Genomic DNA, 22,510 nt, shown 5'->3' on the forward strand with positions numbered 1-22,510 from the left:
AACTCTCAGGGCCACCCAAATAATCCAGAGTGGAAACACACCCACACACACCTCCAGAATCCTACCAGGATGGTACATCAAGGCTTACTGTTTGATGTACAGAACACACCTCTCCAGATACAGGCAGCATTTGGCCCTTTCTCTCCTTACCAGGTCTTCTTCCACCAGCAGCTACGATTCCTCAGCAGAACCTCTGAGGAACACAACATTTATTTCCTGGGCTTGGTGGCTGTATTGCATACCATCACACTGCAGTGAAATTGTTAGCTGGGCATTCATGATCTACGAACACAATTCAATTCCAGTAACAGACACCATTAAAGGAGGCAGAATCAACTTTCAAAAAACTAATTTTAATCAAAACAAAAAAATTGTTGATCATTAACAAGTTTATAAAACAGTGATTTAGTTACATAAATAAATTGATATCAGTGTATCAAATCTTAATTACTTTCAACTTCATGAGCATGTTTACATGGGTGATGAAGTACAACCTTTTTACCTATTATAATAAATAAAATGGAGAGCATGAAATAGTTTTTCTAAACAAAAATACCTACAAACATACCTCTAGCATGTTCTCTAATGAAGGGAACAAGAGACACTGGACAACTTTTGCACCAAAACATAAAAACTGCTTTAAAAAGCACAAGGATACAGAACCATCAGCTAAAGTAAAGACACTATACTGTAACCAAGGTTGGTATTTAATAATATAATGAACAGTTTGGTAGTTAGATCTCCAGTTTGGTTATTTTAAAGCATTAAGACAAGGCAAGATAGAAGGCTGCTTCTGTTTGAGTAATTCTAGAGAAAATAAAATATATTAAAAAAACAAACTGAAAAGTAGAACAGTCATACCTACACAACTTTCTGTCCTGCACAAAGTCAAAATACCTATGCAGAATATATATATATAATATATATATGTTATTTGTGCACAAAGGTTAGCTTATTATTAGCTCACTGCAAAGGCGTTACGTATCATGTCAATAATTTTGGAAAACATTTTGCGTTTTGTGTCAAAAAGGATATTCTTTAAGTCTTCTAGGCTATGAGGCACAAACCCCAGTTCTGGCATACTGTATTCTTAATGCTAAGGCTTGCTGCTCTGGCTGTGTATTTTTTGTTGTCCCTCTTTACTATAGTGCCTGTTACAAGCATGTGTGTATGTGTGTATACATATATATGTATACACAGGTTGTATAAATATATATATATATAAAATTTTCCCCAATAGGTATCAGTCCAACCATGCAATCCAAAAGGTGGCTCTGCATAGATGCCCAGCATATAGTTCACCACCTGAGCCAACCCTGAAGCAAGGTGTACTGTAGTCCTTCTGATAGGTTTTTTTCTGTTTAAAACCAAGCTACTGCAGCTTCAAGTATTTGCATTACATAGATTTTTTTATAAATTAGTTAATGTTATATTTTTCAATATTCAGACATATACTATAATATATATACAGTACAATAAATGCTCTCATTCTTTTTTTAATTTTTTTGTTAAATCCCTGAGAATGTATGTTGACAGTCGCTAAGTTTCCACATGCACAAGCATTGTGTGCCATGCTTCTGGATGAACAGCACTGCAAAGCCACGTGGTCAGCCTTTTAACTATTAGTATCTCATTTGTTGGTTTGTTTAAATATGCTGAAATGTAAGGATGAGTTACAAAGAAGTAAAGCTGAATCCATTCGAGGTACTTATCACAGGATGGAGGTGTTTTGTTTGGTTTTTAAAGCCATTGCAATATATGTTTGTTTTTGAGGCTGTGAACATATACAGAAAGAACAGGAGAGCAATGTGGGCTTTTGCCACTTGACAACATATACTCAGTGTAAACCAAACCTTTTTTAACCTCTCTCTCTTACAAAACAGAAAAAAGAAAAAAAAAAATTAAACACACAAACTTTCACAACATGACAGTTCAGTTTGCAAACTCAATATAACTATACACATATAATACCGGTGTGGCTCTGTTTCTTTAAGTTAAAAAGGATACAAAGGCAGGCTCAAGTAAAAACAAACCACCCCTCCCCCCCAGTCCCCCATTCACGCATTTTCATCAACCAAACCGTTCACGAACCAGCATCATCAGTTTCTTTTTGCCTTTGTAGATTTGTTTTAGGTTGTCAATGAACTGTGTAAACTGGATGTGACCATCATGAGCCATTAGGAAGGTCTCTCGTGCCTTGCTGAGGAACTCTATAAACTCACTATAGTGTCGTGGGCTGATGTGAGTGAGACGTGAATGAGTTGTATTAATGTAGGCTCCGATCGTGGCATCCAAGAGTTGCCGTAAAGGGGCTTTGTCCAGTGACATGAGCTTACCAGAGTTCCTCCTTCCATGAAGTCCCACCATGCCAGGAGTGGTCAAAGTACACCTACGCAAAATGTCTGACAGTACTGTTGCACACTTGACACTTTTGACTACCAGAGGTATTATAGCTGCTAGCTCATTTTTCCCAAGGGAGTGGCTGAGCGCACATGCCCACAGAACGTCATTAATGGCAGGGTGTGTGTCCTGATTGTAACTCAGGTTGAGATGTGTCATGGCCAAGGTGGCCAGCTTGTAGGCCCGCATGGGGTAACCACGGTGCTCCATGTATCGTGCTATGGTAAAAAGCTGCGAGTAGCTCATGCCAGCTGTAGCAGCATCTAGAACGATTTGGTAAGCGGTCTCAAAAGCTATGTGATCCTTTTCACATAGGGTCAGTGCAGAAAGGGCACAATTTTGAGGATCCTTCATGGCACACTGTAGAGCAAGCGTCCTAGCACTGCCAGCCAGCTTCTCCTGCTGATGGCAGTCCAGATGCAGACGGACAATGGTGCTGTTGGACATCACTGTCGTAGCAACAATACTAGTGGCTTCTGTTGGAGTGAAAAGTGTAAACCAATTTTGCATGATACTATCCAGTGCGTAAACACCTGGGGGAGAGAAAGAAAGGATTAGTCACAACTGATAAAACCCAGCAGATAGAGATGTTCAGCAGATTATACTTCCCACAAAGTCTAAGAGGTTACCAGTACAACCCAGCAAGAAAGGCTCACAGACAGCATGGCTAGAAAAGAACATTAAATCTAAGACTACTGTACAAACTCTGTAGCAATCACATAAACCCAGAAAACAACAAAAATAGCCTGCAAGATAAGTTTTAATCTCCTGTTGTGACAGCTGAGCTGTTTTACTTAAGACAATTTGGGTAAAACATTCTGGCTCATTTAGTCTCATCATCTCACTCAAAAGCAGCCCTCACCTTGCACACCACGGCAATTGCAACCTCTTTTCTCACTGTAAATCTCAAGGCACAGCACATGTGAAAAGTAGGCAGAAAGGCTTTCTTAAGGGAACACCAAGGCATAACTTAGCAGAACTTATTAAGCACACCTTAAAGCAATCAAATTTGCAAATACATGATCATCAAGATCCTTATTAGAGGAATACACTGAGCAATATGAACTACTGCATATTATATTTCTCAGTGCCACTGTATTCCCAGTGTGTTTCGCAGGCAGAGGAAACACTGACTGATGGGTTCCGTAAGTTAAACCTAGAATTAACTGGAGTGCCTTATTGCTAGAGGCAGTTTACACACACTTGTGAGCCCACCTAAACCACAAAGTTCTTTATTTTCTCTGCAGGACTCTAATGCTTTCCATGCACCCCACCACTCATTTGCAGCAAACCAGCATAGCCAGAGAATAAAGTATCTTCAATTAAATAAACAGATTCCTAGCATTACCATATTGATTCTTTACTGTGTTGATTAAGTCTAAAGAGTACTTTGGACAACATTTTAGGTTCTTTACAGGACACTTCTATTAGAATACGTAAACCAATTTGAAGAAATTTTAAATCCAGTATTTTATTTGCTGAGATGCAGCTGCACAAAATAACACTCAGGCACTAATATCTGTAAGATAACCTCAGCAAAAATTACCTTAGCAAAGATATAAAAGCAATAAAACAAGAGCATTGCATGAAATTCTGCAGACACAACCACTTTCTGGTAGACAGCATACAAAGGTAAGCTCTATTTCCCCATGCTATTGACAACAATATATGGTCAGCTAAGCATAAAACAAAGAATGAATTAATCCAGAGAATAAGCAGCAGCAATCTTCCTAAGTTCTGAAACTCAAGAAGCATCTGTGCAATACAATCCAACTCAGATATATGAAGAAGGAAAAAATACAACAAAAAACATGCTCTCCAGAAATACCTTTACTGACAATTAAAATGGCTCCATTATCATAAGTACTTAAATTGTTCGCATTAGCATTGCTGCTGATTTTTGATTGTTTTTTTAACAGCTATACAGGTTTTAATGCAGTCATGGTAAACCCTAACACAGAAGATTTATGAGATGCCTCATGAAGACAGGCAGGAAATCTATAGCAAAGCCCAAAATGATCCAAACATGCTACTTGAGAGAGCACTGATTTCCCACTTCTGTATTGAGTATTTTGGGTATGCTTCCCATAGGTTATGCACACCTCCAGCTTATGGGGGAAAGCAGTCATACTGCATTACTCAACTATTGTCTCACTTGCTTTGTGCCTAAAAACACCCACTAATCACTGCCATAATGTGCTCTCACCAAAGCAATTTTAGAGATGAACATGAAGTGGGAGGCATTTGCAGAAACTGGGTGTTGACAAGGAAGATCAAGCCCTGTAAGAGCAGCTGACAAGAGAAACATTTCAGAACATACCTACTTCTGTTGCACATGTTACCAACCACCTCACCATTTCCCGCCGTCGCCAATTCAGCGTTGACAGCGTCATCCTCATCACCTGTTAAAAGAACACAAACAAAATAAAATTTAAGTTGCAAACCAAGGCCATAGACAAACAGAAAGGGATTTTAAAGTATTCAAACACACTGGAGTTAAAAATGGCAGCCTCTTGCTCTCTCCATTTCCTCTTTTTCAGCTGATATGTCAGACAATTTGAAAAACACTGATTGGGTATTTTTGAACAGCATACAGAGAGTAATTCCAACTGCAGACCCTTCAAGGATAGAGGACGGAGACTGTTTTATCTGGAGGCAAGAAAAAACCCTATCCCATAAAAAAGCCTTCTCCCAAGCAACAAAAACCAACAATCAACTACCAATTATTGAAATTAAATTATGTAACATCTCCTCCCTCTATGCACAAGTATATCGGTAATCATCGTGTGATATTCCAGGGCATAAAATTGTGGTAAGTAGTCAGGTACTGGATACTGAACAAAGACAACCTAATTACAATTAAGTTGAGGAAGAAAGAAGGGGGAATCATCTATAGGCCACTAGAAACAATGCTGACACTGTTTCTTGCAGGAAAAGCCTTACTGTAAGAAACTACACAGCTGGAAATTGCTGGAAATTACACTGCTATGCATCTTCCTTCTGGAAAACAAATCTTTAAGATTCTTAAAACACCTTTGCTTAAGCTTGGAACAGAACAGTGGGCAAATTCTACAACAGTTCCAGTTTGTTGGGTTTGTGACATTACTTTCACTAGATCGCACTGAAGATACTCTGATGACACTGTCAACCACAAAAAGAGTATCCATGAATACCCAAAGTGTTCTGTTGCCATTAAAGATACTTGGTGAAAACTTGAGGTGACGCACAGGTCAATTGTAAGGATTTTTCTCTCTCTCACATAAACATTTAAGACAAAGGAAACAAACAGATTTCCACAGTGACCATGGAAATATGAAAGCCTAACAAAGCATACAGAACCCTCAGCTTTTTAATTAAAGATTTTAGTACCTTTCTTCAGCATAAGAAGCAACTGGGAAAATATACTTTCCCCAGAAGTCTTTGGAGCATTATTTACTGAACCAAAGTAATAAATGGTTTTCTGATCCTTGCATGATGTTTTTAAGAATTCCCTGAGGAGGGATGGAGATATTTGTTTTTGTTGAAATGAACTGTGTAAACTCTAACATTCAAAAGTGTCAGGTAATATTCACTACTTGTGTGGCTCCTTTTCGCTTGCAAAGTCTCTCCTCAGAGCCTGAAAACTGATCTGCAGTACTTGTACACCTCAAGCACACTCAGAGGCTTCTGACTATACCACAGCTTGTGGAGTACAGGATGTTGATGGAAGTGAGAAGGCTGGTGCCAACATGTTCTGCCTTAGCAACCAGTCATTATGGTTGACCTTGGCTTTCAACAAGCATGTATCAATTCTCATTTTTTAGAGGAAAGGAAGAAAAAGAAAAGGGAAAAAACCCTGAAGACCATGCAGAAAATACAGTGCATTTCCAGCAAGCAGAGTAATTTTACTTTCTACCCAGTCCTACATAAAATCCTGAATCCACCACACTGGTCCTCCCTCAGCCATGAACAGAAGAGTGCAGCCAACAAATACCAGCTCTACCTTCCACTTGGAATGGCACAAAGGGACTGTGCAGATTCTTGGTCTGTGTTTACTAGTACACTAAGCCTTGTAGTAGAAAATAAAACTTAAAACCAAGTCCAGACAGAGCCCAAAGACAATATCCTTTCCTGTGCTTAAAAGTTACATGCACCAACACTGCATCAAATTTCTTTCTTCTATTATAATAACAACAAATGAGGGAAATACCTGAAGACCCAACTCCAGAGAAACTTTCAGAAGAGTTATGTCTGGCAAGCTGTCCATGAGTGTGGCTATTTTAAATGCATCCTGGGCAAGCTTGAAGATGTGTGATGAGGAGTGGATATTTTTCTGGATGGATTCTAACACTGTTTCCAGTCTCCGAACATCACCTGCAAGGTGTAAACAGAATCATCAAAATGGAACAAGCTCTCAAAACACCCAGAGGTCCATTATATCTGAGCCTGACATTGCTATGCAATAGTATGATGTGTCAATTACACACACTCTGTTTTTAGAAACCTTCTATAATTAAATTGCATATGAATGAAAGATATAAGAGACCACAAACTGCTCTATCTGAAGGTGTTAGTGCAGCATGGGGCCAAAAGTCACTCTGATTTGTGAATTTTGGAACTGACTTGTCCACTTCTGTGTCTCACAGTCAAAGTCATGTATCAGGAGAATAAAAAGCTGTCTCATCGGCCTCATACCGAGTTCATCTAGCTACCCGATAACTAAATTAACTACTATGCTAGAAAGTTACATGACAGATTTAAGCCAGTTCAGTTTGTTGTGCCCATTTCAAACTATTGCCAGACTATGACCTGGACTCCTAAGCATGAGCATTATGATCTGTTTACCCATGCAATATTAAAAGCACACATTTAGTTGAGCACATAACTGACAGCAACGTACCTTTGGCTGCTGTTAGCATGGTTGATGCCAGCTCACACTGCTGGGATTCGATATGACTTAGGGTGAACCAGCGGGGATACCGGTTTGGAACAACAGATGCAATGTGGTGAGGGCGGGACAGGTCTCCTGAAGGAGCTGTGGATTCCAGTACCAGCAACCTGAAATAAGAAAGAAATCTTCTTTCATTAAACCACTATTACATTTGGTTGCTCATGAGCTAAACTAAAGCTGCAAGAATACTTGGTATTGTCAATGAAATATGTTTTTACAGTTTCAGAAAAAAAAATTGGAAAACCACTTCTCTTCTTGTGGAATCTCAAAAGTGCATTTGCCAAACTTTCCTATATCAATAGGCATTTTTAACCTACCAGTATTTTATAATGTACCCTAATCAGATGTTAGGGTCCCAAACAGCAATGACAGAGAGTCAGTTTCCTTTAATATGACTTTCAGACTCCATTTTCTCATTAAGTATTCATCAATCAACAACAGTCTTACCCAACAAGGAGCATTCATACTTAAAAATTTCAAATTAACGTGTTGTTGACTACTACAACCCAAATGACGGCCCACCGCAAAAATATAACCTTACTGTCCTTGCAAAACACTAAATACTGACAGTACATCAGCAACTCTATAAATCAGTACAAAAATAGGCTTTTTTTTAAAATACAGTTAAGCATAGTTTCAGCATATGAATGGTTAAATAAATAGCAATAAGGCCATGTCCAGAAGAAAAGCTTTTCCAGTGCTTAGCTTCTTGATGTCTCTTAGTATCTGAGGTCTGTTTCTACCAGCTTTCATATGCATGGGATTATTTAGAAGGAAGTGATCTGCGACGATCAAGGAAGTTGCATCTCTTTGTCCACAAAACTGCAACTACCGAACACTGAAAATCCAATGCATTGTGTTTTTTTCAGTGATAGACTATTTCTTGTAGAATAAGCCCATTTAAATGTAAGTTACAATTTCTTATAATTAAACAAATACCTAAGTTCTGTAAGTAGCTGTGGAGTATGTTGGGGTTTTTTTTGCATTAAGATGGATTTGACTTTCATCAGGTTTTTTTTTATATTCCTGAAGTGTATGATTTATTAGTAAAATAATAATACAGCATAATAATATACTTAAAATATTCACTGAGAAGGGTAATTTTGAATATATGGAAAGGCATCTAGCAGGCACTTAAAAGTACAACACACCACCCAAATAACTATCACACACATGTAAGTGCATGAAAATAGGAAAAAAACTCTTGTATCAAATCAAATCTATTCTCCAGCATCACAAAGACACCTCTTCATAAATATATTCTAAAGCTGATTTTTTCCAAGCATAGACTGAGGTTGTAGAGATGCATTATGAGATAGCTCCAGTGAACAGAAAAGATCCTAACTATTAAATTAAGAAAGGGATTAGTAGGTTATGAGTAAGAGTAAACAGCCAAAAAGCATGAAAGAAAGGCTGTTTTGGAGAAACCTTTTGTCACTTTGCATTTAACTGCCAGCTTATGTGCTCTTCTGCTGTGAAAAGATGTGCTGCTGTGAATTGGTGGCATTCACACAATTTTGGCAAGGTTAGGGAGCACCAGAAAACCACATGTAGATTTAGCATTCTTAACCTTTTTTTTTCCTTTCAAATATCAATTATTTAGTTAGGTTTTAACAAAGCTACCTTGTGAATAAACATCACCATTGAAGTCTGGGTCCCAAAGCCTGGCTGAAATTCAGGCTCAACAAAGGATCAAACCAAACTAAACCAAACATTCAAGTGAGCAGTCAACTGCAGATCCATGTTTTCCAAGGCTATGCTCCATATGTTTCAGTCCTGAAGCAGAAAACTAAATAGAAATGACCATCAAGGACTGCACAACCCTGTCCTTGCAGACCTGAGGTGCATACATGAAAGGCTTTCTGGTCTCAGTTTCCTTTTATTTCATATTAAGAGTTCCATACACTAAAATAGGACTCAAAAAACTAAACAGCAACAGGTATTTCTGAATACAGGAAAGTTAAATACTCCTGAGCTGCCATGGGTAATTGACCCATGCAGACTGACACTGAACACCTATCTGAAGAGCAACTACCTGGGGTCTTGGGAAATTAATTTCTTTAATAAATGTGAGGAAATGCTTCACTTCTAAAAGCATGACCAGCTGTACAGATTTCCATGCAACGCCTTTACTAACATGGGATTTCTGTCCTTGCCACAGCCACTTCCTTCCTCCCATGGAAGACAAGATGCTCAAGTTTTTATCTTCTGACCCATTCAACTTCTCAGTCATGAGATGCACATTCAATCTTCATGTTTGCTTTATTCTTGTCTCCTCAAAGCAGTATTATATTACTTTTTCATTTGGTTTGTATTGGGAGTCCTTATTCACTGAACTAACATTCTGGTGTGAATGGAAAGAATAATCATCCTTCTTCAGGAGAATTTAAGAAGTGCAGAAGAATGCAGAGACATGGAATAGAAAGCATCTAAATCTGCCACCATCACCATTCAAGATAGCAGCCCACATTTCTGAAGAGTGCCAAATATCAAACTGCAAAAAGAAAGATTACTGTCTAGGGCTGAACCTTTATCTGTCTTATAAAGTGATGAAAAAATGGCTATGGAGGGAAAATAGCCCTGATTGCACTGATGTCTCCTGTGATTTCACCAGATGGAAACAAAACAACAATTCCTTCTTATACTGGTCTATTTAAGAAGTCATTTCTTTGGTTGAGATGACAGCTTGATAGCAAATGAGGGCTGGAGCTACCCAAGACTAACTGGAGATTTCATCATTTGGATCTTTCAGTGTCTTGTTAGTTTTTCCAGTTGAGAAAGGAAACTTCACAAAAAAGATTTTTTCAGTTATGACTGGTTTCTGGGCAAATCCTTGTTCAAATGAAACTGGATATTGACTCCATGTTCACTGAGGCAGTCAGGAATCTGCTGATGGATGAATACTTCAGCCTTGGAGGATCACTTCAATAGCTTAGTTTAAGGAGTAAAAATCCATACAAACTCTACCTCTTGAGACATACTTTAAGGTAGTAACTCAAAGTAAATACATGACAAGTATGTTTTACAAAATAATTAACTTTTTTCCTTAAAAAAAAACCAAAATCACACCAAACACAACCAAACCAACCAAAGGAACAACAAACAATGAAACAAAACAAAACCAACCAAAGACCGGCATGATATTTTGTAATATCTTCCTGTTCTGATATAATCAGTAATTCATGTACTTACCTTGAGATAAAAGAAGACTAGTAAACCTTAAGTGGCCCAGTGTAGCTTTCTGATCACACATTTTAATGTTATCAATAGTTCATCAGTAATGTACTTTTGTCTTCTCAATCTATTTCCTAAAATGCTAACTGTAACCAGCAAGTATGCATGGTCACTCTTCACATTTTTTAGACTCTTCCCATAACATCCATTACTAGACATTCTTGGAGGCAGAAAAACACCCAACAGGCTAAGCAGACCCTTGGATTAAACTGACAGCTATATTTTGCTCTTACGCAGGGCCTCCCATTTAGTCCTTTAAAAACAATAATTATTTTCTCCCTGTTTAGCTTTTTAGAGAGAGTAGCTCCAGAATAAACACCTCCAAGCCATACAGACACAATCTGTTTGATGAAGCTGAACACTCTTCACATGGATAGGACGTCCCTCAATCACTGTGCAATCATGCTTGGTGATAATGACCAGGAAAACTCAACATTTTTTCTTTTTTATAATCTAAGACTTGACTGCTTTTAGTGCTCAGTTGTGGCTATTCTTTGCCAACTATCAACCACTAGGTTCTTGACAGTGAGCAGACATTCAGATGGGACCACTTTCTTCCCTGAGCTCTATGTGGACAACAGTTTTATCTATGATCATTTAGGTCCCTGAAAACCCATTCAGAAGTTTTTTCTTAGATATCATTACCAATCTGACCAGTCCTGAGACAGCACACACCGAACACTGCCTGAGAAACATATTTTTCCTGATTACTGAAGACAAATGGGATGCACACCAGACATTTTGCTGTCATTGGATTTACTCTGTTTAGATCCCAGCATTCACCCAGAAGAGGTTAAGATGTTATGAAGCACTAAACAACACAAAGGCTCTCACTACACCACTCAAATCTATTGGTGAGAGTCAATTTATAAAGGTGAGTGAAACAAATTGTCCTGCTGAGCAGACTAAGCAGCAAACAATCCTGAGGCTTATGGTAAAATACCTCTTTCCTTATTTCATTACCAATATCATCATGCACACACAACTACATGGGTGGGAGAATCGATATGCTAAAGCGGCTTTATAACACAAAACCTTGTGCCCCAGATGTGGGATTCTAGAAGTATCTGAAACAGAAAATCCGGTTTTACAAGTATAAATAAACATTAATTGGACATTTACAAATTATTATAATATAGTTACTACAAGTACCATTTACTTTATGGATGACAGAACCAAAACAGTACCTCCTTGACTCCTTGAATGGAAGAATGTATATTTTAGGAAAAGAGACTAGGTCTTGTTTACCAAACCTTTTCCCCCTTTCCACATCTACTACTTGTGCTCTTTTTAGATAACTCATGAATACGTACCGCATGGCTCTCAGTGCAGTTTTGTATGCCAATTCAGCATCATGAGGTAGGAGAGAGGTGAAGAGATACTTGGCAAATGTGTGCATTGGAACACTCTCTCGATGGATGACTTCACCTAAGCCACTGTATGGTCCACCTGCAGGAAAGAGAAACAGAATGTCAGTCTTTACAAACTGCTAGACCCCAATTTCTGAACCTTTAAAAGCATTCAGTATATCTTCAGCTAGTAGTGCTATTAAAGACATCGCCTCACCTTCACAAAAGGTGAAATTACATTGGTATTTTCAGTGAAACAGATAACACATCATATATACACAATGTGTTACAGTTATATTAAATACCACGTATTATTTAGGAAAACAAGACACACTTCAAATTGTATGATACTAAGCACACTGCCAGTGCTTATACAAATGACAGAATTATTACAGTACTTCATGGGACTCACTCAGTAAGCCTGGTATGCAAAAGTAGAAAGTCATAATCCTAGCTCTGCCTCCACAGTTATATTATGCACATCAATACCCATGCATCCTGTCAATGTGCTACTGCTTCATCACAAATTCACCAGGAAAAAAGAATGATAACCATAGAAAAATGTGTATCTTTAATTGAAATTACATGACTAATCACCACAGCAGCACCTGATCCCTCAAACATCTGACCTGACACTGGCATTTAAATAACCCTTTGGTCTGAATGCAGTCATGACTCAAGTCCCAGGTCCCACCCTTGGGTCACAATAACCCCAGGCAGCTCCACAGGCTGGGAACAGAGTAACTGGAAAGCTGCTCAGGGTGCTAGTGACATGAACCAAGGTGGCCAAGAAGGCCAATGGCATCCTGGCCTGGATCAGCAATGCTGTGGCCAGCAGGGCCAGGGCAGGGATTGTCCCCCTGTGCTGGGCCCTGCTGAGGCCACACCTCCAGTGCTGTGTCCAGGGCTGGGCCCTCACTGCAGGAAAGGCCCTGAGGGGCTGGAGAGAGTCCAGAGAAGGGCAATGGAGCTGGGGCAGGGTCTGGGGCACAAGTGCTGTGAAGCAACTGCAGGAGCTGGGGGTATTACTCCTGGAAAAAAGGAGGCTCAGGAGAGACCTTATGATTCTCTAGCCCTGCCTGAAAAGCCCCAGACAAGCAGAGACACAATAAAAGGAAATGGCTTCAGATTGTGCCAGGCAAGGTTTATACTGGATATCAGGAAAATCTTCTTAACTGAAAGGATGGTCAGGCACTGGAATAGGCTGCCCAAGGCAGTGGCGGAACTACCATTATGAAAAGTGTTCAAATTAAGTGTGAATTTATCACTTAGGAACAGGGTTTAGTAGTGAAGATAGTGGTGGCTGGCTTAATGGCTGGACTCAACAATACTATCAGACTTTTCCAACCTGAACAATTCTACAATGATGAACACAAGGTCAGATTATGCACCAAAGCTGGCTGTTAGTCCAGTATACCCACATGATTTAAAAAAATTCTATTTTATTTATGTGAAAATTACCCCTATTATTGGGGCAATGGATTTTTCTCTCTCAGTAAGGTGTAGATTTCAATTTGATAACAGCAGCATCATGATAGACAACAACAAAATTAAAAGATTAAAAGCAACTATTTACTTGCTGAGTTTCAAATGTTCACAGTGTATTTGAATCCTATTTCTACATTTTTTCTGCACACTTAAGACTGTTATTCCTGTTAAGAGGAAAACTATGTTTTTCTTTCTATTCTGACTTCAGTGACAAGAGGTTCAGGCTTTAAATGCAGCGAGATACAGAATAAGAATCTTGTATTAAACATTACAGGACAATTATTGCACAGATAGCACTCAGCAGTTCCAGAACCTACTACTACTTCTACTAAGCCTCCAACTCATCACACTTGAAAGGATGGATGGATGGATGGATGGATGGAGCTGTGTGGGTGCACTTTTGTTTCAGCAATGTTTTTGACCGCTGCCTTAGCACAACATACAAGGATAGAAATCACTAGACATGAAAAAATTCTGAGCTCTATAGATGGGCATTTCTAAAGAACAAGGCTGATTGCAAAGGAAATGTCAAAGAAGATTTAGTAAGTGACAGTGTGTCTCATAACCATTTGAAATGAAGTTGAAAGCTATTCAAATCTAGCTGGCATTGTTTGAATGAAAGAAGCAATTTCATGTATGTTTGCCAGTTGGTGGTCCAGTCAAAAACTCAGTCAGGACACAAAGAACACATGACAAAGCATTTATATGAAAATATGTTTTGCCATTAACTTAGCAGTCAAGCAAAAAATCAGAACAGTTCTTGCAAAACGGTCTTATGTTCTGCTTTCCCACACACTCAAATGGTAGCTACACACAGCACGCATTAATTTGCATTAACCGCATAGAAATCAGCTTAATATTGGATTAAGTTTTCTTTATTGTATCTACCAAATTTCAACTAAAAATTCACAATTGGTATGATCAGCACCTTAAATCACTGCACAGCTTTTCCTCCATGTAAACTGGCAGATCCTGCCTAATGTGGAACACACTGAAACTACTGCAGAAAAGCCAGATTTCTCATCACACACTGATGCAAGAGAACTGCTGCACATTGCTCACAATGGCAATTTTTTAGGCAGTTTTATTCTTTACTACTCTACTATTCTTTACTACTCTAAGAAAACATTAAAAGAATTTCAGTGATCAAAGCAGTAAACTGAATTGTCGGAGAGTATGTCTTTTCCTGCCTTCTCCTCATAAAGCACCCTTACCAGTTAACAGATGTGGCAAACTGATTTTATAATGCAGAGGAATTCTGTATGCTAATAGCTAGATCAAGACAGTAGCTTTTCTTGTCCAAAGGCCACAAAGCAGCAGTACAGACACAACATTATGGAAACCTTCACTGTGCTGCAGCTTCAAATCTAGGCAAAAACAGTCACTTAAAGCTGGGAACCCTAAGCAACATACTGTACCTCTTCCATAAAAGACAACATTTAAAAAGACTAATGTGTCACAAAAACAGAGTAAAACCTGACTGTTGTGCAGCCATCTCTCAACTCACCTAGGGCAGTACCACACTCCCCTTCATGCCATGTGCATGCACTCAAAATCTGGGTGTCTCACCGAGACTTCATAAACCTGGATTATGCCTTTGGCCAATGTTTTCCCCAGAAGTTTTTTCTTCCATTCACAAAAACCAGAAAGACAATCTTGGAACCCATGACATCACTCTCTGAACACGATGCTTAAGTGCTACATGTTAAGCCTTTTTCAAAGTTAAGACAAAAGTACGCACTTCCATGAACAGATGTTATTTCAACACTGCCTAATTGCAAAACACAAAGGGCATGTCATGGTCATAACTTAGGCACAAGACCAGAGCTGAAGCCACAACATTAGCTGAAGCCAAATACTTTAATTTCCACCTATGACATAAACTTCAAAGGCAAGTAATCTTCTTTATTTTCACAAATAAAATGTTGCATTTCTGCCTCATGAATTTTCTGAGCTCTTCACTTTGGCACAGTGGTCAAAACTTTAATACATTATAAAGCTGCCAGTATAGTTCCTTTTGCAGAATACAAGAAATACTTAGAATTTTGGTATCTGGGAACTGTTGATAACTGATGACTGTGTTATATAATAGTTAGCCTGGAGTATATAATCAGGTTATTGAGATTATGACATGCAACAAATGTAAAGAACAAAGTGCATTCAAAATTAAAAGAAAAACTTTATAGGTCAGTATACGCCTTATCTCTGCAGTCACATGATATCTAAAGTACGACAATTCTCGTAAGAGACTTGATAAAAACTTTCATGGAGTTCTAAGCAAAAAAACCATCTGAAGCATGTAAGGCACCTTCTGAAGGAACGCTAGTTCTGTGTACTTATGTAAGTGCAGGCAGTTTAGAGAAGCAGTTAGCATCTATATTCAGCTACCTTCTAATAGGAAGACTGCTTGTTTTCGAAAAATCTTCACCAGAGTATCATCCAATTCAATTTCTTGTAGCTTAGAAATAAGCTGCTCCTCATTTCGACAAACCTTCTCTTGTGCATACAAGCCATCTGGCATTATTCGCTGCTGTCCCAGCCCTATCAATGCTACTTCCACAGCCAGTGTTAAGTAAGATTCCCCTTCTTCTAGGAACTTGTGTGCAGGCAGGTGCTGGTACTCCAGAGATTTGCATTGCCCCAGGTTCTCTGTAAGAGGTGACACAAAAAGAAAAACACATCAGTAAACCATTTTAACCCATAAAATAAAATTTAAACCCATAAAATGTGCCTACAATGCCACATTCACAAAGGCTTTCACTGTTAGTATTACTATTTCAGAATTATTTAAATTATTAGCTAATCTCAAAATACAGCACTCCAATCTAAAATAGGTCATCTAATTCCACATAGCAGAAATACACAAAAATAATTTGGTTTTAAATAATCCACTCAAGTGAAAATAAAGGTTTTCAATTTTAAAAAAGGCAGCTCCTCCCGCTTTGTGTTAATGAGGCCAAAACTGCAAGATCCATTCCAATTTCTTTCCCTACCAATTTCTGTATTTCCTTGAAGCCCTGATGTGCAAGAGGAAGGGAGTAAGTGCTTTTACACCTCTGTAGATATCAGTTGAAGGTATTAGAATTGTGCAAACACAATAGGCCCAGGACCTCCTCGCCTTTATTATATGCTCTGTTTGCTAGCACTCTTTTCAGGCTTTTAATTTGTTACACTTGTGCTTATGATAAAAATGCATATTGTTAACATTAGAAGTCCTACTTTTAGTAACAATTACAAGCAAATCCCACACAGGCCAAGCCATAAACTGTTTTAAAGAGTGCTATCAATTCATCTGGCACTTCACAGACACAACATATGACAAAATGCTATTTCAGCTTGTAGCATTTTACAGTCTAATTTGGGAACAAAAAGTTGTAGTTGTCAGATGTAAGGAGATGGGCAACTGCAACAAATAGAAAGGCTGAATGCACTTGGAAGATTGCACGTGTGTGTACAAAAGGAAGTTACTTTTCAGCACACAATATTTTTATTTCATGGGGTTGTTTTGGTTTTTTAGTAACAGCAGAGAATCTGATTTCCAAATTTTTAACTGAAAGTTTTTCCAGAACTAGTGGGTAAGAGAGTAGAAATTTACTGAAGAAAATCTAATTGAATAAAAGGAGTTCTGAGGCAAAGCCCCAAGAAGATTGTGGATGTGTACATAAAAGAGCTTCAGGTAAAGTAATGAATCCAGTTTCTGTCCACACTACTGTTAAGAAGCTACCCCAAAGGTGGAAAGAGACTGAAAATAAGGAATTAATCAGTTAAAATCCAGGGGAGCAATTACTGAAATTGAAACAGCTGTATATATCCTATCCCTATCCTGAATAATGTATTGATATAGCAACACTACTTTCCAACTCCTACCATTTATAGACTATATATGTTACCAATTTCAAGTGTTTTGTCATTGTTTTGTCATTGTTTTGTCATTGTTTTGGAATATTATGTACACTGTAGCTAAGAAATAACCAGGGCTATATTTAGGAGTGTTGCCAGCAGGTTGAGGTAGGTGATCTTGCCCATTTGCTCAGCACTAGTGAGCCCACATCTGGAGTGCTGTGTCCAGCTGTGGGCTCTCCAGCCCATGGGAATGCTGCAGGAGATCCAGTGTGGGAACACAAAGATGATTAATGGACTGCAGCATCTCTCATGTAATGAGAGTGAGAGAGCTGGGATTATTTAGCCTGGAAAAAAGAAGGCTCAGGAGGATCTTACCAAAATGTATAAATATCTGATGGGAGAATGTAAAGAAGACAGTGCCAGACTCTTCTCAGTGGTATCCTGTGACAGGACAAGAGGCAATGGGCACAAACTGAAATACAGGAAATTCCATCTGAGCATAAGAAAACACGTTTTAACTATGAGGGTGGTTGAACACTGCAGGAAGTTGCCCTGAAAGGTTGTATAGTCTTCATACTTGAAGTTATTCAAAACCCAATGGATACAGACCTGAGCAATGTGCTGCTCTAGGTGACCCTGCTACAAGCAGACCAAGCGGACTAGATGATCCCCAGAGGTGCCTTCCAAACTTAACAACTCTGTGATCTTGTGATTTCCTGCAATTTCTCAGAACAAGAACAGTGCAATGTATGTGGAGAAGACTGCTGCTATGAAGTCTTACGGGGTTTTATTTCAAACATGAAATATGTAATTTTCTTCAAGAATGAGTAACTGGTAACTTTTAAGTGCTTTTTAGTTTAAACATTTTCTCCCCCTTGCGTTTTCCTAAGGTATGCAAATGTGAGTTCCTATCCTATAGAAACAGTGATTTTGAAACTGATTCAAAAAGGCAAGACAGAAAAATACCTCCAGTAGACGAAGAAATGTACCAGACTGCTGCATTTGCTTGGTCTTACCCGTGAAATCGGAGAATCCATGGAAGCTGTCATCATCCACCCTGCAGGCTTCCATCAGGCTACCAAAAAGGGTGCCAATGGGGTCCAAAGGGTGTCCCACCCAGCCTTCAAGATTTGTTATTGAGGTTACTCCCCTGTGGAGAAGATCTGTGGCAAAAACACACAGAGACGAGGGAGGCAGGGAAAAAGAGCTCATGTAAGTCCATCAAAACAATTACACAAGTGAAACTGCTTAAAATGCTCTCAGTACAGAATTTAAAGCATTTCCAGTAGCTTCTGCATAGAAAGAGAAAATAGTATCTTTCAGGGTGAATTCACTGCCCTTAGTGAATATGTAAATGAGGAATAAGAAAAGAGAAAGAATGGAAGCCAAATTTTTTGAGCACTAGCAAAGTGTATTATAGGTCAAAAATTTCGATGGCAATGTCTTTTGAAATCTCTTCCTTGATACTACAAGAACTCTTCTGAAAATGTCTGCTTGAAGAATTACAAGGACTTTTTTGGTAAAATATTTACAATTTGCTCACTCAAAAAGACACAGTACCCTTTTTACATTTTTAAGTTAATCTGATGAAACTAAAATAAATGAAAATAAATTATGAGCTTATACAGCACCTCTCTCTCTCTGCAATAAACTCAGGATGACAGTTACTCAAAAAAAACCCCAAAAAAATGTTTAAATGAGATATACAAGAAATAATTGTCTTTTCATAGGATCAAGTGCATTTTCGGTCATTTTAAGATTTTAGTCCACAAATACCTTCATCGGTATTTTTCTGTAGCCCATTCCCAAGTTCTTACTTGGTTAGAGCACAGAAAAAACATAAAGTGCAATGAATTGGAGGAAGTGTGATTGTGGTAACGGGTATTAGCTATTCCCCAAATTCATGTCATATGGCAACAACTTCCCTTTGACACTCCCAGCTTTCTTCCTCCCAGACATACAGACACAAGTAAACAATGAGAGATCAGATGCATTATTGACTACTCTCTAAAAACTGTATACAAGCCATTATGGCTGCTCTGCTCCTCTGCCTGTCACACATTAACTTGTACCTCCCTTCACTCTCTATTGTTCACAAAGCATCATATATCTGAGTAACCATGCACATTAAATTTTTAAGTCCTGCTTTCTGCTATTTAAATGTGTGGGGGCTACAAAATGAAACATAGACAGACTGTCAGGATGGTAAAGGCTTTTTTCAAGAATCCATTGGTATGTAATATGAAAAACTCATGTAAATCATTCCATTACCTAACAAATAATAAAGACAATAGGCAGAAGTAAGGAATATTACCAAGAAGGATTCATCAGTGTGACTTCTTACTGATTCACTTTGTTCTGTTTATTCTGCTGTGCCTACTTATGAGCTTCTCTTGTGTCATGCCAACCAAAGGCTTCAATCGTCTTGTCAGAGACATTTAACTTAAAATCACACAAGGGGTTCCATGGACATCAGATCAGCCACATAAAAGCCAAGCAGAACCATGGAGTGTTTGCTGAACAAAAGGCCTAAAGCTGGGCTGTAGCTGCAGTTTGCTTCTGGTTATAGAGACAAGCACACTTTATGGTATTAAAAGCGTCTTTAAAAAATTCCCCATGAAATTAAAAAATAAAAAAAGCAGCGAGTGATAACACAGAAACCGCAAACTACTTTGTTTCAAGGCAGGATGGATCACATTTCATGCACTTTGTTAAAATGATAATAGAATATTAGGTGATAGCTACAGAAACAGGAAAGGAATTTAACAGGGGTACTGAATGTCTACATGCTGCAACTGGGAATGAAAAGGAGCACTATTACAACCAGCACACTTGCAACAGATTTCTCACACCTGCCAGTGGTATGAACACACACACACTGAAACAGACACCTCCCTTCTTTACAAAAAAAAAATTTAAAAAAACCACTTACTCCTTTTTTCTGTGTGAAAAAAATACAGAGGCACATAGGAACTGCAGCTAAATTTTTTATCAGCTAGGTGCATATATATTATCTTCTAAATGCTCATTTCTGGGAAAACATCTGAACACATACTTAAAAAATTTACACATATAATTTCACACTGGTATTTCTGACTACAATGCATGAGGATACACACAGTTTAGAATAACAGAGAACACCTAAAATAAAATTTGAATGAAAGGATTAGTGTAGCAGCTGAGAAAGTAATTCCAGTTTTTCTACATACACTCTTCTACCACAAAGCCACCCTCTTCATCCACTGCCTCTTCCAACTACAAAGGTTCAGAGCAGAATTATTTTGGGTTGCAAGGATCACGTGCCACAGAAACTGTATGTGAAGGAGAACACCCTTTCAAAAAAACCAATGGTAGTGCTCAGTGAAATACCACAAAACATTTTATAAAAAACAGCATTAGAAAAAAAAAAGACCAGACAAACAAACAAAAAAAAAAAAAACCCAGCCAATCAAACAGCCAATAAAAAAGGCCCACACAAAACCTCAATCCCCTCTCTACAGAGAAACTAAAATTTTAAGCATTATAAGCGATTCTCTTGGAACACACTGCCAGATTTGATGAATTTTTGTAGTTCAGACTTTGCCTCATTGTACCCTCTAGACTTACCCTTCATAATACAATGCTCAGCAAAATTATAGATCAGAGAAAAAAAAATTAAACAGCTGACATGCCAAATGCAAAGTGACCCTGTAAACTCGGTGACTATTTTAATTGTGTAACCAAAACCTCTGACTGGAATAAAGGCCCTGTCATGGCATATATATTGGAAAAGGCTGATAAGAGCCCTGCACAGCTCATAATAAAGTTTACAGAAAACCTCTGACATCCAGAATGTGACATTTACCACTATCCAGACTGAAGAGTTAAAAGCCATCTCTTTCACTGTAGTTTCAAAACCAGTTTCCTCATGTGAACTTCCTGGTGTTACTGTCAACTTGCACACCCTTTGCCCTCCTCTTCCTCACATTTACCTTTCTTCTGAGCCCGGAACATTTCCAGCTGTTTCTGCTGCTGCTTCCTTAGTGTATTAACAATAGCTATTGCTAGCCTCAGTGCTTCTCGTGGGTATCCATGAGATCGTAATGCATCAACCCTCGCGCAGGCTGTAGGAACATGTTCTAAAACAGAAAAAGTAACTGAAGATTAGCAATGCCTCCATAAATGCAATGGCCTGTTTTGCTAGGTTACTCAAAAAGGCTTTTTTTGTCTCAATTTTTTTCTGTTTTGTTTTGTCTTTGAAACTATGCAAGAGAGACTTAAAGGACTACTTCTGAGCCAACATTTCAAGGGAGCCTCTGTTCTTTTTGCCAGGCTTTTCATCCATCTCCCCACCACCTCCCCCCTCAAAATAATGCCATAGAAAATTAACAAAGCACCAAGTCATGGAAACATCTTTCCGGTTTAGCCACTTACCATGCCAGAGGGGCCACCCCTGAGAGTCAAAGAGCAAGTTTTCAGTGTCGTCATGGTAACAGTAGTTGGTGTACAGGTCACTGCTGATAATGTGCTGTAAGTGGCTGTCCTGCCAGTGCAGATCGCACGCCTCAATGGCTCGAGTAAACACTGTCCGATGTGGCCTGTTCGATGAATCTGTCATTTTCACAGGTTTAGAAAGCTGCATCAGCTTTTACTCATTCATACATGAATCAGTCATTCAGTGTTCCTGTCTTCTGCCCATTCACCAACCCCCAGCCGATGGCAGTCTGCCTTGCCCTCTCTCCACCAAGCAGCCCGCAGATGACATTTCACATCCTATTATTACCCAAGAGCTCAGACAGCATGTGTGCCATTCATCTTGCATTCAGAGAGAGATTCAGAAACCAGCACAGCTGATGGCAGACAGGACTCTACACAGAGAACTGCTAGAGGTGAAGGACATTCAACAGCAAGTACAAACTAGAATGTATATGGCACTCGAGCATCCCCAGTGTCTCTCCTTAGATCCACAATCGCCAAAAGGAGGGATAAGTTCATCAAAGATTTGTAGTTTTTCTTTCTGTGAAGTGACACTAACTTTGAGCACTTGTATAACTTTGTTGGTCATGAACATAAACAAATATTATTAATGAATGAGGTCCTGAAGCCATGGAGCTGACATAATCCTCACTGGACATTTTATTATGGCAAAATTTTTCTAGCGACACAGCACTGCATCCATCAATGCTCAGACGCCATGTCAGAGTTATCAGCAGCATGTCTAGGTTGGTCTGAACATGATGAGCAAGCAAAATACCTAAAACGTCTTTTGCTGAAAGAACTTATCTTC

At 38.7% G+C, this 22,510-nt stretch overlaps 1 protein-coding gene across 1 annotated transcript in view; it reads right to left on the bottom strand.

Moving 5' to 3' along the window:
- Positions 1–357: 357 nt before the first annotated feature.
- ZSWIM6 (zinc finger SWIM-type containing 6) overlaps positions 358–22,510 on the bottom strand; it is a 107,874-nt gene continuing 85,721 nt past the window's right edge. The window contains exons 6-14 of the mRNA XM_059492956.1: positions 21,658–21,834; positions 21,216–21,362; positions 18,261–18,407; positions 15,790–16,050; positions 11,878–12,013; positions 7,280–7,437; positions 6,590–6,753; positions 4,721–4,802; positions 358–2,933 (exon numbers count right to left, since the gene is read on the bottom strand). Of these exons, the coding sequence (XP_059348939.1) occupies positions 2,071–2,933; positions 4,721–4,802; positions 6,590–6,753; positions 7,280–7,437; positions 11,878–12,013; positions 15,790–16,050; positions 18,261–18,407; positions 21,216–21,362; positions 21,658–21,834 (2,135 nt within the window). The 3' untranslated portion in view covers positions 358–2,070. The remainder of the gene's footprint in view (positions 2,934–4,720; positions 4,803–6,589; positions 6,754–7,279; positions 7,438–11,877; positions 12,014–15,789; positions 16,051–18,260; positions 18,408–21,215; positions 21,363–21,657; positions 21,835–22,510) is intronic.

This window comes from Ammospiza nelsoni, chromosome Z (assembly GCF_027579445.1).
Source record: "Ammospiza nelsoni isolate bAmmNel1 chromosome Z, bAmmNel1.pri, whole genome shotgun sequence".
Taxonomy (NCBI): domain Eukaryota; kingdom Metazoa; phylum Chordata; class Aves; order Passeriformes; family Passerellidae; genus Ammospiza; species Ammospiza nelsoni.